General features: G+C 44.8%; 1 protein-coding gene across 1 annotated transcript in view; it reads left to right on the forward strand.

The window, feature by feature from the left end:
* Positions 1-17,600, forward strand: part of ak5 (adenylate kinase 5) — a 34,703-nt gene that overhangs the window by 2,225 nt on the left and 14,878 nt on the right. Inside the window, exons 3-7 of the mRNA XM_062481288.1 lie at positions 227-394; positions 1,387-1,559; positions 3,049-3,162; positions 8,425-8,616; positions 13,921-14,011. Of these exons, the coding sequence (XP_062337272.1) occupies positions 227-394; positions 1,387-1,559; positions 3,049-3,162; positions 8,425-8,616; positions 13,921-14,011 (738 nt within the window). The remainder of the gene's footprint in view (positions 1-226; positions 395-1,386; positions 1,560-3,048; positions 3,163-8,424; positions 8,617-13,920; positions 14,012-17,600) is intronic.

Consider the following 17,600-nt stretch of genomic DNA (forward strand, 5'->3'; position numbering starts at 1 on the left):
ACGTCATTTGGCACGGCCGTGAATCGAACTGGCAACCTTCAGATTACTAGCCCGATTCCCTAACCGCTCAGCCACCTGACACCTGATCATGCAGGGCATTGTTACAACCTCCAGAAGAGATCTCGATCTTGTTGTCAGTGAAGCTGAGGCAACTTTGGTCAGAGAAAGTGTTCCTGTAATATGTGAAACAAACAGTTGTGATTGTCTCTGTGTTGTGTCCCCCTAGTGTTGCCCGACAGCCCCAATTTCCCCTACAGGCGATATGACCGGCTTCCTCCCATCAGCCAGTTCTCCATAGAGAGCGACTCCGACCTGTCTGAGACAGCAGAGCTCATAGAGGAGTATGAAGTGTTTGATCCATCCAGACCACGACCCAAAGTCATCCTTGTTATAGGTAAAGAGCTTGTCAAAATACTTGTGCCAGTCCAGCAAAGTACTTGTGTCCACACACTCATAGGACATTACCACAGCGTGGATGGCATCATTACTGTGTGCATGTGTGTGCTTTTCTGTCGGTGTGTGTCTGAGTCTGTGGGTGTGGATGAAAGATATTAATTATGTCACTGGTTAGAAGCAAAGTGTTGTTTATTGGCTATTCCTGTTTCCTTAGAGATAAGAGCAGCCAATAAGATACATATTCAAACTGTTAGATTCTTATCCTATCCTAATCTGATTTCCTAAATGGGCCTGTTGAAATAGATTCGTGCTGTCCCCTTCGCATAAGCATACCCATGGAATGTTTTATGATGATGTTGTGTGAAATGTGATTGTTAAGTATACGTTAATTATTCTGGGCAATACAAATGTTGTGTTTGCAGCTGACAGTGTTGTAGCGAGTTCTCTGTTGTGTAAGTGATTGGTACACTTTTGTCTTCACTTGACAGCTTCCAATGGTACATTGTATTGATGTATTTCAAATCAGTTACAAAGACATTTTAACACATAATCCTAATGCGTTCACTGTGGATAACTTCCACCAACACACACGTCCTTCCTACACCCCAGTAAGTCGTTCAGTTCCCTGTTAGATTGAAAAGTCTGATGGATGTAATCGTCATCACCTGTGGGGATAATCGCTAATGGGCCAGGCCATTTCCCACAGAGACCGGAGGCTCAGAGAGACACAAATTGTGATCATATTTGAAGTCGATTAAGCTTGAAAAGTACTTGGCAAATAAATCGCTTTTGACAGTGGTCTTTCTGACGGTCATTGTCCTCTCACTATTTCTCCTCCATCTTTTCTGCACCATGTGTGCCTGCCTGCCTGTGGTAAGAGGTTCACAAAAAAAACGGTTTTGTGTACACCAAGCACACACTTCCTATTCTCACACACTACCACTTTCACACCAGGACCTGCACCTGACACCAGCACCTGTCTCCCTACAGGTGGGCCTGGAAGTGGGAAAGGCACACAGAGCCTGAAGATTGCCGAGCGCTACGGGTTCCAGTACGTCTCTGTGGGCGAGTTGCTCAGGAAGAAGATGATCCACAACGCCACCAGCAACAGGAAGTGGAGTCTGATCGCTAAAATCATCACCAATGGGGAGCTGGCGCCACAGGTCGAGAGCATACGGGGGTGGTTGGGAATGAGAGGGGGGGGATAGGGGAGATAGGACGGAGGGTGGACCGGAAGGGGGTAATAGGGGAAAAGGGAGTGGGGAGGGAGGGGGAGGGAGATAAAAGGGGGGGGGGGGCAGTAAGGGAGAGGGGCAGAGAGAGGGAGAGAGAGGGAGAAGGATCCTTAGCCACACACCTATAGGTCATTATCACAGCGTGAATGTAAAAAGGGGATAATTAACAGCGTCCTTGTCAGAAGGAAGCTGGAGATAGAAGGAGGCATCATCCTCTTATTCACACTGCATCTTGCTGAGTGATGAGTCAGTCTGGGGAGAAAAGTGAAGACGCTCCTCGTCGTGTTTTCATATTACGCTCACTCAGCTTAATATGGAGCCCATCCTCACTTAGGCGCTAATGTAGCAGGTATCTTAAAACGCAGGCCTCTTTGTATGCTGTATGTGTGTCTCATTATGGTTGTTGTCTGAGCTCCAGCCTTCCAATGTCCGGATAGTAACGGTGGTAAAATGATCCCAAGAACAGATACACTTGTTTGTTGATGCATCGTGGTGAATCCAGATCTATAACATGATGGTTGTTCCAAGGCTTTCCTATAGTAGGTGTACAGAGCTGGGAGTCTGAACAGCCATATCAGTCTCTAAAGCATACCACCCCATTGACACCGGAGGGTTTTTTGGGACTGTGGGTGGAGGTTTATCTGGTATTGTGGGTGGAGGTTTTTTCGCATTGTGTAGTAGGCGTTATTGATGACTCCATCCAGGCGGACGTGCTTTTAAAACAAAGCCTCTTCTTTCGTACGTCAGAGGAACAAGAGGGGAGTGTTTGATATCTGGCATTTTAGAGAGCTGACATCAAACCCCAGTCTGGAACATAGGGCTTAGCTTGGGGCACAGGGGCAATCTGACTGCGATAGATTTAAGTCTAGATCATTCCTTAGCTGCACAGCCTGCCTGTTGGAAAAAACAACAGTCTGCTAGGAACATTAGCTAATTGTGTCAGATACTCAAATGCATTGATATTCCTGGTTGTCGTAGATATCTTTAAATAATGACGCTACCCAGATAGTTCTGCTTTATGATGCTTTTCCCCTCTCTTTGAATGTAACAGCCTGGAACATTCCCAACTCCCCCAGACACGAGTAACACTAAAGCATGTCGTCGCTGTAGCCCTGTGCAGGAGGGAGATATGCACGCTGCCAAGCCACCTTGTTAAAGAGAGTCTCATGGACAAATGAGAAGAGCAACGGAGCACCATACATGTTTGTATCATGATTTAGAGAAGATCTGTAGCGAGAGAGGAAGAGTAGAGCAAGGAGTAAAGACAGAGTGAGAGTGAGAACTGTGGTGCGACACACAACCGCTCTCCACAGATTCACTTCGTCCTGCCGTTTTGTGTCGTCTTTTCTTTGAAACACTCATCCCCCGTATGATGAAGAACATGTCGGTGTTGAAGTGTCTGTCTATGGTCACACAGGAGACCACCATCACCGAGATCAAACAGAAGATAATGAAGATTCCGGACGCGAGCGGCATTGTCATCGACGGCTTCCCCCGTGACGTCGGACAGGCCTTGTCCTTCGAGGACCAGGTGAGCTCTACCTAAAACAAACTGCAAACACTGACGACATGGGTCCCTCTTGATTGGCGCAGCATCTCATTCCGTGCAGACGGGATACAGTAGGCAAACACAGACTCTGACCTTTTGTCAAGAGTGTATTTGTATGATTGCAGGACAGTTAGGCATAGAGAGTGTGTCAGCTGGTTGGCTGGTGATTGGGAACCGCAGTCCCATGTTTGCAGCCTACCTCATGAACCTACCCTGTATTGCGAATGACAACATAGAAGGGGGTGAGCGTTCACAAAACAACGTGACGAAGGTGATGATCAAAGGTTTTCCATTCCTCTGTGCCGTCAACTCCCCACACATGCAACAATGGAGTGATGTTTGTGCAAGGCCCGGGCGCTTTGTTGTTTACCCGCTTCATGGAAATTCTAGCTTTACAGTCGAGTGGCCATTGGGAGAACGGTCGATTCTCTCGTTATCTTGGAGCTCAATTAACATTCAGCAGCTTTTCAGATCAGCCTACATGGGAGGGGCAGGTGAGGTCACTTACAAAGAATGTTTTTTAGTTTTACACAGCAGGGATGGACAACCATTTTTGTGTTATTTTTTTTGTCTTATGGATTGTTTTTCTCTTTGCTGTTATTTAGATTGTTGTTTAGAGTGTCCTGATCAATATCCATGCCATTGAAGTATTTTTTCCAGGCACTTTTACAACTTTTTCATTCTGGTTGATGCACTCTTTTTTTTTTACTCTTTTGTCAGTCACTGGTATCCACAGGCTGACCTACTACGCAAAAAGAAGAACCATAACCCATTGCATGCACAACGACAGGTCAAATAGAAGGACAAAATGTGTTTCTATTGTAGAGGAAACCAGATTGCGTGCTGCCAGAGGGGAAACCAACTGAGAGGACTATCATTGTGAACAGTAACCTTTCGGAGCAGTCGGCGGGGACATTAGGTCGTATCTCGGCATCACCTCGGTCAGCACATGTAAATAGGCTCATAAAGCCGGCGCTCCGAGACCAATCGGTCATGGAATTGCCTCTGTTTGCTCGAGTCGAGGAGGTAAACGAGTGGCAACGACATATTTCCTTCCTTATTTCACACCAATTAAAGAGACAGTGACAAGATCCAGGGATGGGGGGTGAGAGTGAAACCCGTGACTGTCAACGCAGGGTTGAGATGCCTTGTTAGAGGTAGTAGAGAAACACAGGCGCTTCTCGCGAGGCGTACACCTATAAAATCACCATTCTAGCAAGTGAAATGAAACTGAAGTTTTCTCTCAATTTTACCCACCAGATAATATATAATTAATTGATTGCAAGGCCGTAGCCATGGACTCAACATTGGGGGAGACTAATTAAATTTGTTTTGATAATTTCGGACAGCGTGCGTGGTTGCCTGTCGTAGCGTAGCACATTCATATTTTTATATAAATATATTTGGGGGGACATTTTGACCAGATTTGAATATTGGGGATGTCCCCCCCCAATATATATTATGATTACGGGCTTGATTGATCGTGTTGAAGGTGAACAAGGTGTACTGTATTCCATGGTTTCATTTGTAATTTTAATTACTAGTACCCTATGGTAGTTTATACCTGAAATGGTAGTTTACACGTTATATGGTAGTATATATGTTGTTGTTACATGTATATCTGCTGCACACCTTTCGACTGTCTGCTTTGGGAATCAAAGAGTAGCTTTCAGTGTGTCTTTTGTAATATTATTCAGTCATACCTTTTTTTCTCTGGGCAAGTCTGGTTAATTAATGTTCTATCTTCATCTTTTCCTAGTCCTGCAGCAGAGCCACCAGCGTTCCCGTAAGGTCCTGAGTTGTGACTTCTGCTCAGGGGCGTAGAAGACGTATTTTTCCGCTGGAATGACATAAAGACTCATGTAGCAACTGGATGGCAAAAAAAGCATCCTATTATAAAGTTATGACCTTGTTGCTAGCGGTGCCCCCAGAAGTTTTTCATACGGATGGCCAGAGTAACAGGGCACCATTTTGCCGCCCCATTGGCGCAACACTGCTGTTATGGTTATCTCTAGCCCTGTTGGAAACACGATTAGATGTACCTTCTGTCCTCAGACCGTGCATGGTGACCATCAGATAGAGATGAACCGAGACTAGCGCATGCAGATGTGATTCAAATCTCATATGTGCCCTCGGGATGTTGCTCTACAAATCGTGTCCAGGGTGTGTGTGTGTGTGTGTAGGGAGGGAGGGGGGAAGGGGGGGCTGCTCCTCGTTTATGACAAAGACGAGGGGGTGGCAGGTTCATGCCAGGACAAGCTATGTGTATTGGCCATATCCAGGCAACCAATCAGAGCAGCTCCTCAGCAGCATCGGTCCTGGTGACTGTGGTCGTGGGATTTACAATCTGATTATGGGACGACTTTGTCTTTGAGGGGGTTTTCATCAGTTTATGAGCAAAGTCACCAAATAATGAGGATGATCGCTGACTAATTCCACTTAGTCATGAAACTGTCATTAAAGTAAGGGTTATACGAGGGTTATAACATTATAACAATACTCTGTGGGATGATTTTCAAGGATTAAGGCGGCAGATTCTGCCAGAGTGCAATTAGTGAAGCAGAAAGATATCTTATCGGTGTAGACATCTGTGGACATTATGCAGCAGTAGCCCCACACTGGAGTTTCTCAAAGGAGAGAGGGAGTGCATTGGAGAGAGAGACACAGACAGACAGAACAGAGATAGAGAGAGAGACCAAGATTGACTGAAAGAGAGAGACCCCCACAAATGCATGTCGTGCAGAATTAGGCCGATACACTGTCCGTCACAACCTGAGGGACAGTGAATCAACCTTGTATGACTGTTAAAACCTTTCTATATCTTACTGTAACGTGTATTTATCTGTTACTTTTCTACAGTCCCCAACTTACTATGTTACTGTTATTTTGCCATACTATTACTGTTACCTTCTTGTAAAATGTTATGATATATATAGAGAGAGAGGGAGGGAGGGAGGGAGGGAGGGAGGGACAACATGAACCGCCCAAGGGGCATTGCAGGCTGTCCTGTCAGCTTGCCCTTCTGTGTGGTTACAAGCAACTGGACTGAGTCTAGGGGGAGGTGTGTGTATTCTGAGATAAACAGGAAGAGGGTTCATTGATAAAGTGGGTAAACACACGACAAATCAGTCGACTTGACTTGTCTTTTCAGTGGAAAAGTCATGTTTATCCGTCTTTCATACTAGTTTTGTTGGCATTGGCATTCAGCTGAGCCCAGCTCCACTGGTGCTCACCGATAGCCCAATCAGACTGGATAGAGACTGGCAGCCCAGTGGGCAACAGGGCCCCCGAAGGAAATCTCCTACCCCCATCCCCCCCTGTTCTTCCAGAGTCCCTATTCCTGCTGTTTTGCCCTTTAAAACAATGTCTGCTCTCTGGGAGATGGGGGGGGGGGGGATGTGCTCCCCCCCTCTTCCCTCAGAATATCCCTTATTCTCTCTTGGCTGTCCCCAGAGACCTACTCCCTCCCTCCCTGCCCCACCTAGCCCTCTTGGTTTAGAACAGTTGCATCATGGAATGTTGCCAATTTGGCACTGGCTTTGTCACATGGTGGTGACTCGTTTTAAAGGTTCACATGATGAATAATGTTTAGCATAAACTTCCTCTGGCTCCATCCATGCAAGATCCAGGCGTGTCTGTCCTTGAACAGAAATAAGCATGGCTGCTGTCGGTACTTACCTTATGCTATAGATTTCTTGTTGTAGATTGTTTCGCATGAAAGTCAGATTTTGTATTCAGTATTCAGTACCTCAACTTCATCAAAATATATCACAATGTGTTAGATGAGGATACAAAGTAGGTGAGAAAGTCATCTCATGTGTGACTCTTATTTGCCTCAGATTTTTTTCGCAGCCTGTTTTCCTGGCAGGAGGCACCACTGTGGTGTGTGTGCATGTCTGTATGTGTGTGTGTGTACTGTGTCACATACATTTAGTCATTTAGCAGACGCTCTTATCCAGAGCGTCTGCTAAACTTGCTATGTGTTTGTACATACTTGTATGTGTTTGTGTATGCATTCGTGTGTGTGGGCACACAAATAATAAGCCTTAACTACACACTCAGTGGACTGCCCCGGGTCTAAGTGACTTTTGTTGTTTTGCTGTCTCAGTGTCCATAAAAGGTCATGCTCCTAAAACAGTTTTGCCTGGAGAACCGTCTTCATCATTGGATCAGCGCTGGCCAGATGCGGGCTATGTGCATCATTTCCATGACACATTTTGTGACACATCTGGTATTATAGGGAAGTGATGGTATCACAAAAAACAACTGAACAAAATGTAAACAAAAACATTGTTTTGTGATCAACGAATTTGAAATAGTAGCAATGTATCCCGTGAGTGGCACGCCTTTGGAAATCGAATGAGAAAATGGACTTGAGAGGAGATTTATTTCTGTGTGTAAAGCCATTAACAACTTTAGGTGAAGCCTACTGAGAAAATTAGGTTTAAAAAAATTGTAGCTATGGAAACGAAAATCCTTGTTTGAAGAATTGAAGTCCCAGCTTTCTAGTTTGCTGCAAAAGCAACGCAATTCACATCTATTTTTGGCTCTGCATGTCTGAAAATAAAAATAGAACATGAAGGGACTACTGAGTTAACCTCCACAGAGTTTCTTTACACAAGGCTTATCTTAATGACAAGAATCAGAGACGGGACCCAAATGTGAACGTTCTTCCATGAATAATGCAGTGATGCTATATTTTGAATGGACACACTCTTTGATCTGCTAGAGGTGAGGTGCTTATTGAATGGTGCTTATTGGCACAACAACAAGCTAAACTTAGATTAGAAGCTCTTCAGACACTTTTATGTGGCAACCGACTCCTTCCCGTGTCTTCCAATCAGTCCTTTCTCAGAAGCAAAAGCAGACTCATGTTCCTCTGTAAAGACTTGGAGTTTCTGGGGACAGGGTTGGCCTAATAGATTTACACACTGCTACTTGTTTGTATGAAATTGTGTGAGTGGCCTGAGGTGGATGTTCTGTGTGCTTCCCACTGAATAGGCAACATTTCCATCCCATGCCGAGTGAAATTACAATCACACGATGTACGATCAATGAGCAATGTCACGAAGGGCTACCCAGGGTCATCAGGGTCAAGTTTTCGAGGCTATTCTCAAAACCAGTTGCTGCTTGCTCCAATATCGTTCAGAGCATAAACACACAGCCAGTTGGACTAAGTCAAAGTGCCCCCACGTTCCAACCGGTTCTGTTTCTCTCTGACTGTGTTACTCCTTCCCCCTGCAGATCTGTAGTCCTGACCTGGTGGTGTTCCTGGCGTGCACCAACCAGCGTCTCAAGGAGCGCCTGGAGAAGAGGGCGGAGCAGCAGGGTCGCCCCGACGACAACCCAAAGGCCACGGAGCGCCGCCTGACCAACTTCAAGCAGAACACCATCCCCCTGGTGAAGTACTTCCAGGAGAGAGGCCTCATCGTTACGGTATGGGGGGTTGGGGGGAGGGGGAGAGGGGGGGGGGGGAGTCATATTTGCATTATCATTCCCCACATGCACTGAAAGCTCTCCAGCAGAAAGGCACACAATGTTATTTCGCCCATAACAAGTCTATCTCCCTATCAATTTCACCGGCGTTCATTGTGGCTGTGATGAGAATGGATTGAAGGGACGGCGCTAATTTGTGGCTGTTGCTTTCCTCATTATTTCCTGCTGGTTTGTGGTTGGCCGCAGAGACGTGTGGAGCCTGGGTAGGTGTGACTTGGGTGCAAATGGAGTCATAGCAGCCTTCCATACCATCCATCAGTTCCTGTGCTGCAATACCAACCTGTCAAAACCAAACAACTCCATCCCTTATCATGCTGGACATATTATTGATCATAATAACAACTCAAATCAACTGAATACACAGCACACATCCCAACGACGCAGGAATGTAATTCTATATTTACTTTTTTTTGTCTATCTAAACCGCCCACGAGTGACTAGGCTGTTTCACACTAGCGGAGAGCCATTCGCAGTGTGGCCAGATGTCTTTTCAGAGCCTGATTTTTACTTACATGTGGCTGCACTCACTGACTGGAAGAGGTTGTTCGCTCTTTTCTTCGGTTCACTGTGCAGTGTTTGACGAAAAGCAGCTAGCAGAAACAGGGAGGAAATGCCAAGCCGATCAACAACATGTAATCACACAGGCAGTCCGCACAACCTCACGGCTGTCATCAAAACGCCATCTCCCTAATCTGTCGGTCATGCTTCCCCTGTCAGTCTTTGCCTGTGTGTGTCTGTCCATCTGCCTCCCACGCTCTCGCTGTACTTACTCATAATTTTTATTACACTCTCTGTCTCACTTATTCTCTCAACCTTTTTCTTATTCTTTTTTTCTTCTTTCTCCCAAGTAATGAATTCTCCCACTCAACATATCCAGTCTTAACTCTTCAAACTGTATGTTTGCAAAGTGGGATTGAGGGATTCTCATGATTGCTCTTCGTTTCCATGAAACATTTGTGTCTGCATTGCTGCTTCCCAGACAGTTTCCTCTTAGTAAGTGGCCAGTGGTCATCGGCTCTGGCCTAAACGAATAATTACCCAGCATGCTTGGGTGGAGAGACTATGGATTTCCTGTCCACAGTGCACACTCTGTGAGTCTGCCCTGCAAACCGACCTCTTGTTACAGGTTTAAAGTCAGTAAATGGCTCTCAGAGGGCCAGGCTTGTCGCATTGTTTGGGATTAGCTGCTGTAGTCTGAGCCTTTCAAAGAGAAGTCCGCCACCCGATGAGGCTGAACAGCGAGAAGACTCATGTGGACATGAGCACTTCAGATGGTCTGGTGTTGTCACAGTCCATATTTACGACAAGGAACTTACTAGAGACTGTTCTGTTCCATTTTAGAGTATTGATTTGTATACAAATATTCAGACAGGGGAGCACTGGGGGGGGGGGGGGGGTGCTTCGCTGCCTGTGGGCCCAGACACTTGGGGGAGTTAGTGTCTCTCTCCCGATTCTACTTTCTCTCTCCTGATTGTACTGATTCTACTCTCCTTATTCTACCTCGCCTCCCATGTGGCTGCCTTCCCAGCCCTTTTATGCTCCCCTGATGTCCCCTGGGTGCTGGACCCTGGGAGTGGTGCTGAAGTCCTTGCCGGCTTTTAAAGTCTCTGCCGAGAGAGAGAGAGAGAGAGAGAGAGAGAGAGAGAGAGAGAGAGAGAGAGAGAGAGAGAGAGAGAGAGTGTGAGAGTGAGAGTGAGAGTGAGAGTGAGAGTGAGAGTGAGAGTGAGAGTGAGAGAGAGAGAGAGAGAGAGAGAGAGAGAGAGAGAGAGAGAGAGAGAGAGAGAGAGAGAGAGAGAGAGAGAGAGAGAGAGAGAGAGAGAGAGAGAGAGAGAGAGAGAGAGAGAGAGAGAGAGAGAGAGAGAGAGAGAGAGAGAGATCAAATCGTCTGTGACGCGTGGAGCTGACACATCTTGCCTCCCGGCGGTAGTCATCCTCCCCCATCCCATAATACCCTCCCTATAGACCCTGTAGAACAACATCACTTTGTAGCACAGCCTGCTTTATTCGGGCTGTGGCAGATAGGCTATTGGCTAATTAAATGTACTTTAACTGCTACTACAGTAGTTATTGTAGCAGTTGCACACTGTGTCTTTTAATTAATACTGTGTCATGGTCATGACAACTATAAAAATATAACGCACGTTCTGTAACAGGAATGTATTTATTGTGATTGTTATGTTGTCTTGAGAGTGTATGTTTGTGTGCTCTGGCTGGCATTTTAATCTACTACTATGAAACACATCATTTTCTTATTAATAATAATAATAATAATACAACTTTATTTATATAGCACATTTCATACAAGAATTGCAGATCAAGGTACTTTACATAAAATCAATAAAAACAATAATACAAGTAATAAAACCCTTCTGAGATCAAATTAGTTAAATGCTTTGGGAAAAAGCTGTCTTTTGAAAATGTCTAGCGTGTATGCTTCCCTAATATTTATGGGTAATGTGTTCCAAAGTTTTGGGGCGTAGTTGACAAAGGCTGCATCATCAATCTTCTTCTGACTGCTGCTGGTGACCTCTAATAGGCCTGCATCTGATGATCGCAGTGTTCTAGCTGGTGTGTAGTTAGTAAGAGAGTTAGCAATGTAGCTAGGTCCTTGTCTATTTAGAGCTTTGTATGTGATAATTATCGACCCTTACTAAAGAATGATGTGCTTATGAGCTCTCTACAATTAAATGGAAATGGGAAATACTGAAATACTATATATATATAGAATATATAAATATTATAACCAATTGCAAGTGTAGTTCCACAGCCTTTCCATTAAATGTTATTGATTATTAGTTCCAGTTTCTATTTGGGGTACCAAATCTTCTGCACCATAAAGTGATTAGATAAACCATATAAAACGCATGCACTTACACACACAAAGGCCTACATCGTGTACACTATCAAACGTCATGGGAATTTGCTGTGGAAGGGGAGATGATTGTTGTGGTCTTTATCAAAGTGGTTTTGTCATTCTTAAAGGATGGGTAGATTTAATAAAGCCCTCTCCCCGCCCAGCCTTCCTTTACCCTGCATGGGGCATCATGTCACATAGATGCTAAAAACCTAGAGATGCATGCCAAATTTACAGGTGGCTTGATCAAGCTGTCATTCAAGAGAGAACATAACAGTTGCATTCAGCGTTGTATTTTTGTCAAATATGCAGTCTATTATATGTTTTGTGACTCACTATCTATGTAATTGCATCTTTGCTACACTCCTTAGTAGAGCTTAAAAGCCCTTATTAAAGCTTTAGCAATCAAATAATGACAGTTCTCTTTTCCCAAGAGGTTCAAAGTATTAGTTTGCATTTGAAACCTGCTATTCACTCTTAGCTCTGTCTTGGTATAGCTCTTTACTGAATCACAGACTTCTTCAGTAATGTACTTAGGTACTGCTATACCTATGAAATTAGAAATTCTGTGGAGAGTGAATCTACCAATCAACTTTTTGACCAGATTTCTTTCTGGGCGCAATGAAGTACTAAATTCGCTTTTCATCTTGTCCATGGCCTATGATAAACAGGCATATGCAGTCATATACAGTGGGCATATTTAAATACATTCTTGTTTATTTCGCAAAATTATGATTGGGCAAGGGAATGACGCACCTTCCACAAATAATTCAATTATCACACCCATTTGATGAATACAACCCCACCAACTTCAGGCTCAAATACTCTGCTCACATTTCTGTGAGCATAGTGCTTAGACAGTACACCAATACCTTTGCGTTTCCAAATGATAGCACTCTGTCTCTAAATGAAAAATATGCATTACATTGTGCCTCGACTAAACCTTTGAGAACAGCCCACAGCAAGAAAATGGCTTAGAGGAGGAGAGCTTTTGCTACGCTGACAGTATCTTTCTCTGTGAGATCAGTTAGCCAGATTGGTTAATATCCTGGAGGTTTTTGGGGTCCTGATTTTTGTATTTCTCATTGATTCCTTAATGACCCCCCTCCACAGATCTTCAACAGGGACTGTAGGTTTGAGGCTTAGGGGAGTCTCCACACTGAATGTCCGCCGGCAATCCTTTTCCTATTCTGTTGTCATGGAAACCAGTCGTGGAGGTGTTGGCAGAAGGAGGGGGTGAGTGAGGGTTATTCCTATGCCTCCCAAACACTTGAGATTTCATCGTTAGTCTTACCGATTCTTTCTTGAGGAAGTCCTGTGACCCTGTGAGACACAGTCAGGTCACCAAGGTAGAGGAGAGGCCATTACGGACTTTCTCTCTGAACAAACTGGATGTTTGTCCTTGCATATTGTGTGGTTGTGTGGAAGAAATTGGGATTTCCTGTGTGCTTACATTATTCACTAATCAATAGAACTAGTCATTGGATACTACTTAGTATGTTCTCATGTAAGCTTGCTATTAATAAGAGTAGATTGTGTCTTTGTGTCAGGGTTAGTAGATGTTCAGGGTCAGGAGAAAGTACTGGCTAAACGTCCCTTGTCATGACTACAAGGAGAGATCCAACTATGAACTCTCTAGTCTTAGAGTTGTCATGTGCTGGGAGCAGTGAATCTCTTTCTCTGAGACTGTTGTAATGTCATTACTGCCTGACTGTCACTATCTATGTTTACATTCTTGTGCCCTATAAAATATGGTCCTCCGGCTTTCAGAGTGGAGAGAGACATGATTGAGACCTAAGCCTGGTGTTGTGTTATCATTTATTGTCGGAGGTCTGGTGTTCTCTCCCAATCTGCAGATTGATAATACTTATTAAAATCCAGAACTCAACTGAACTTAGTCACTCCATTCATGAAGAAACGGACAAAACACTTTCTTCATCCGTTGTCATTGCCAACATTTCAGTAGTGGGATAATTGCTCTGGATAAGAGCGTCTGCTAAATGACTAAATGTAATTGGTGAGATGAGAGCTTGAATGGCAAAGAATTAGCTAGGATGAGAAGTCTCTTCCTTTTAACTGCCATTTAACTGTGTTGGGGACGATTCACACTGGGGACATGTTTGGGAAGCAGTATGAGAAACAGGCTGAAACATGTGAATCAAACCAATTGAAATGTAAAAATGAACTCAATTCATCTCCTAATACTGAAGCTCTGCATATGTGGGGTAAATACAAACAAAATCCAACTCATATTGTCTGAACAGCATGTCCTTGTGCTTGCTATTGCAGTTCACCACATATACAATTATATAAAAGTTAGAATTAACTTTCATATTCACATTACTAACAGATCTAAATTTTAAGCTTTTCTTTTTCATGTGGTGTTCCAGTTGGATGCTGACAGAGATGAGGAGGAGGTCTTCTGTGACATCAGCATGACGGTGGACAACAAGCTTTTCCCCTCTAAAGAACCAGTCGCTGGTAAGAACTGTGTTAGTCATCAATTGAACAATGAAACAATTCCAGGCCAAAGGAGGTGCTCACATGTTTCTCTGTGTCAAATAGTTAAATTATTTACCTTGTTGGTTGTTTTGTCTGCCAAATCATTGAAGAAAACAACTTGCCCTTTAAGTAACTCCAGTTTTAAAGTAACCTAACATCCATCCATCCATCATCTTCCGCTTGTCCGGGGGTCGGGTCGCGGGGGCAGCAACCTAAGCAGGGAGGCCCAGACTTTCCTCTCCCCGGCCACTTCCACCAGCTCTTCCTGGGGGACCCCGAGGCGTTCCCAGGCCAGCCGAGAGACATAGTCCCTCCAGCGTGTCCTGGGTCTTCCCCGGGGCCTCTTCCCAGTGGGACGTGCCCAGAACACCTCACCAGGGAGGCGTCCAGGAGGCATCCTTATCAGATGCCCGAGCCACCTCAACTGGCCCCTCTCGACGCGGAGGAGCAGCGGTTCTACTCTGAGCCCCTCCCGGATGACCGAGCTTCTCACCCTATCTCTAAGGGAGAGCCCGGACACCCTGCTGAGAAAACTCATTTCGGCCGCTTGTATTCGCGATCTCGTTCTTTCGGTCACTACCCACAGTTCGTGACCATAGGTGAGGGTAGGAACGTAGATCGACTGGTAAATAGAGAGCTTCGCCTTTCGACTCAGCTCCTTCTTCACCACAACGGACCGATGCAGAGGCCGCATCACTGCGGACGCCGCACCGATCCGCCTGTCGATCTCGCGCTCCATTCTTCCCTCACTCGTGAACAAGACCCCGAGATACTTGAACTCCTCCGCTTGGGACAAGATCTCCTCCCCGACCCGGAGATTGCACTCCACCTTTTTCCGGTCGATAACCATGGCCTCAGATTTGGAGGTGCTGATTCCCATCCCAGCCGCTTCGCATTCGGTTGCGAACCGCTCCAGTGAGAGCTGGAGGTCACGGCCCGATGAAGCCAACAGGACCACATCATCCGCAAAAAGCAGCGACCCGATCCTGAGGTCCCCAAACCGGACCCCCTCAACGCCATTTTTTTAGTAACCTAACAAATTAATTAATTTCAAAAGAGAAATAAACCTTCAGCACCCATCGAATAATGTCCACATTTCCAAGATGGATCATTGTACTGGTATAAAAACTCCAAACTATCAATCTTGACTGCCAAAAGCAGCATCTAAACTTGGTTTGACAAACTCTGGAATCTGAGTTTGCAGAGCACCTTGTAACTGTCTGGTCTCTGGCTGTGCACATCACACAGACCTTGAGGCGGTGTATACTGCCAGTGAGCTGCAGAGGAAGATTAGGATATGAATAACAGCAGAGAGGAGCAGTTACTCTCAGATAGCATTAAAAATGTCCCTTTCCTTCAGACATCAAACAACGCTTTCCTCCCGACGCCCTTCTCCAACGAAGTGGGCATAAATGAAGCTTTGGGTTGACAGACGAGGTCTCTGTATTGATGCACACTGGCCATGAAATTAATCAGCTTCCTTAACAGCCTCCCTAGTCTGGACCAGCAGAGACAGGAGCATTGCAGTAGAGAGTTTTTGACGATGGTAGAGCACCAGATATACTACTTTTTTGCTAGATACAGAGGAACGTATCATTTGTAATAGCAGAGGTTTAAAGAGGCCATGTTTAGTTTTTCAGCCAACTTTCTAGGGATTTCTGAATGTTCCGATACTTCTCCATACAATGAGAAGTTAATGTACATGCCTGAACAGTAAGTCACTGTTCTTGTTGGGAATTTTTTATTTTTTTTATTTTAAGTGATATTCAGCAAGCCATAGAATGATCTAATTTTCTGGGGACCATAAAAAATGATCAGTAAGACTGCAAATTGCCCTTGCTTTCTTTCTGTCTCTCTCTGTCACTCTCTCTGTCGCTCTCTCTCTCTCTTTATCCGATTATAGATAAATCTTCTGGAAATGGAATCCCTCACAAGAAATTGATCTTCTGTCGCTTGTCCACTTATTTTTCAAAGACAACAATATACTTTGTGCTCTGTTTCTCATCACTTAATGCTTATGCTTTAATCCATTTAGATAAATAATCTAGTAATTAATCACTCACAGGTTTAAGTCCACATGGCTTGGCAATTTTTCATAAACTATTTGATTAATTGAGTGCTACCCAAAAAGGCGAGTGAAACGGCTCTCAAAGTCATCTAAATATCGTTTGATGAATCTAAAAATCAGAATCAGAATCAGAATGGGATTTATTCGCCATGAAAGTTTGCACAGACAAGGAATTTGCTTTGGCAGGAAGGTGCATACAATAAACATATACCTAAAATTTAAATATGTGGACTATCTATACTAAGGGTACATAAACTAGCAGTACTAAGTGGGATTAGAATATAATTAAATATACAATAAAATAAAATATAAGTTGCCGTAAATTACAATATAAAAATACAAAAATACAAATATAAAAAAAAATACAAATGTACAAGATACCATTTTTTAATGCAGTGCAAAAAGCAGTGTGTTTTAAGCAAGAAGTCATTAGAGTCAGTGTGGTCGCTTGGCCTTGTTGAAGAGGCCAACAGCGGAAGGGAAGAAACGTGAGGTATTGGTCCTGATGGACCGCAGCCTTCTGCCGGAGGGGAGTGACTGAAACAGGGAGTGTCCAGGGTGGGAGGAGTCGGCCACAATCTTCCTCGCTTGCCTCAGGGTCCTCGAGGTGTGCAGGTCCTCGAGGGTAGGCAGATTGCAGCCAATCACCTTCTCAGCAGTGCGGATGATACGCTGCAGTCTGCTCTTGTCCTTGGCAGTGGCAGCAGCGTACCAGACGGTGATGGAGGAGGTGAGGATGGACTCAATGATGGCTGAGTAGAAGTGCACCATCATTGTCTTTGGCAGGTTGAGCTTCTTCAGCTGCCGAAGGAAGTACATCCTCTGTTGTGCTTTCTTGATGAGGGAGCTGATGTTCAGTTCCCACTTGAGGTCCTGGGAGAGGATAGTGCCCAGGAAGCGGAAGGACTCCACAGTGTTGACTGGGGAGTCACACAGGGTGATGGGGGTGAGTGGGGCTGTGTTCCTCCTGAAGTCCACAACCATCTCCACTGTCTTAAGAGCATTGAGCTCTAAGTTGTTCTGGCTGCACCAGGTCACCAGGTTGGCCGCTTCCCACCTATAATCAGACTCGTCTCCACCAGAGATGAGCCCAATAAGGGTGGTGTCGTCCGCAAACTTCAGGAGTTTGACGGACGGATGACTGGAGGTGCAACTGTTGGTGTACAGGGGGAAGTGCAGAGGAGAAAGGACGCAGCCCTGAGGTGATCCGGTGCTGATGGACCGGGAGTCAGAGACTTGTGTTCCCAGCTTAACGCACTGATTCCTGTCAGACAGGAAGGAAAATGATAACAATTACATATTGTTTCATAGCAGATGATCCAGTACCATTACCCCCATGGTGTAACTTGCAGGATCAGTAAGGCACAATTATCCAGGATAAAGACAATGTCACAAAGCAATTATTTTTTCTTTATTGTACAATGGTACCAATTCAATAGTCTCAGCTGTGTTTAGAAGAGAATTCGGGGATGTCAATCAACTGTAATAATGTATTTTTGA

Source organism: Osmerus eperlanus, chromosome 16 (genome assembly GCF_963692335.1).
Source record: "Osmerus eperlanus chromosome 16, fOsmEpe2.1, whole genome shotgun sequence".
NCBI classification, from domain to species: Eukaryota; Metazoa; Chordata; class Actinopteri; order Osmeriformes; family Osmeridae; genus Osmerus; species Osmerus eperlanus.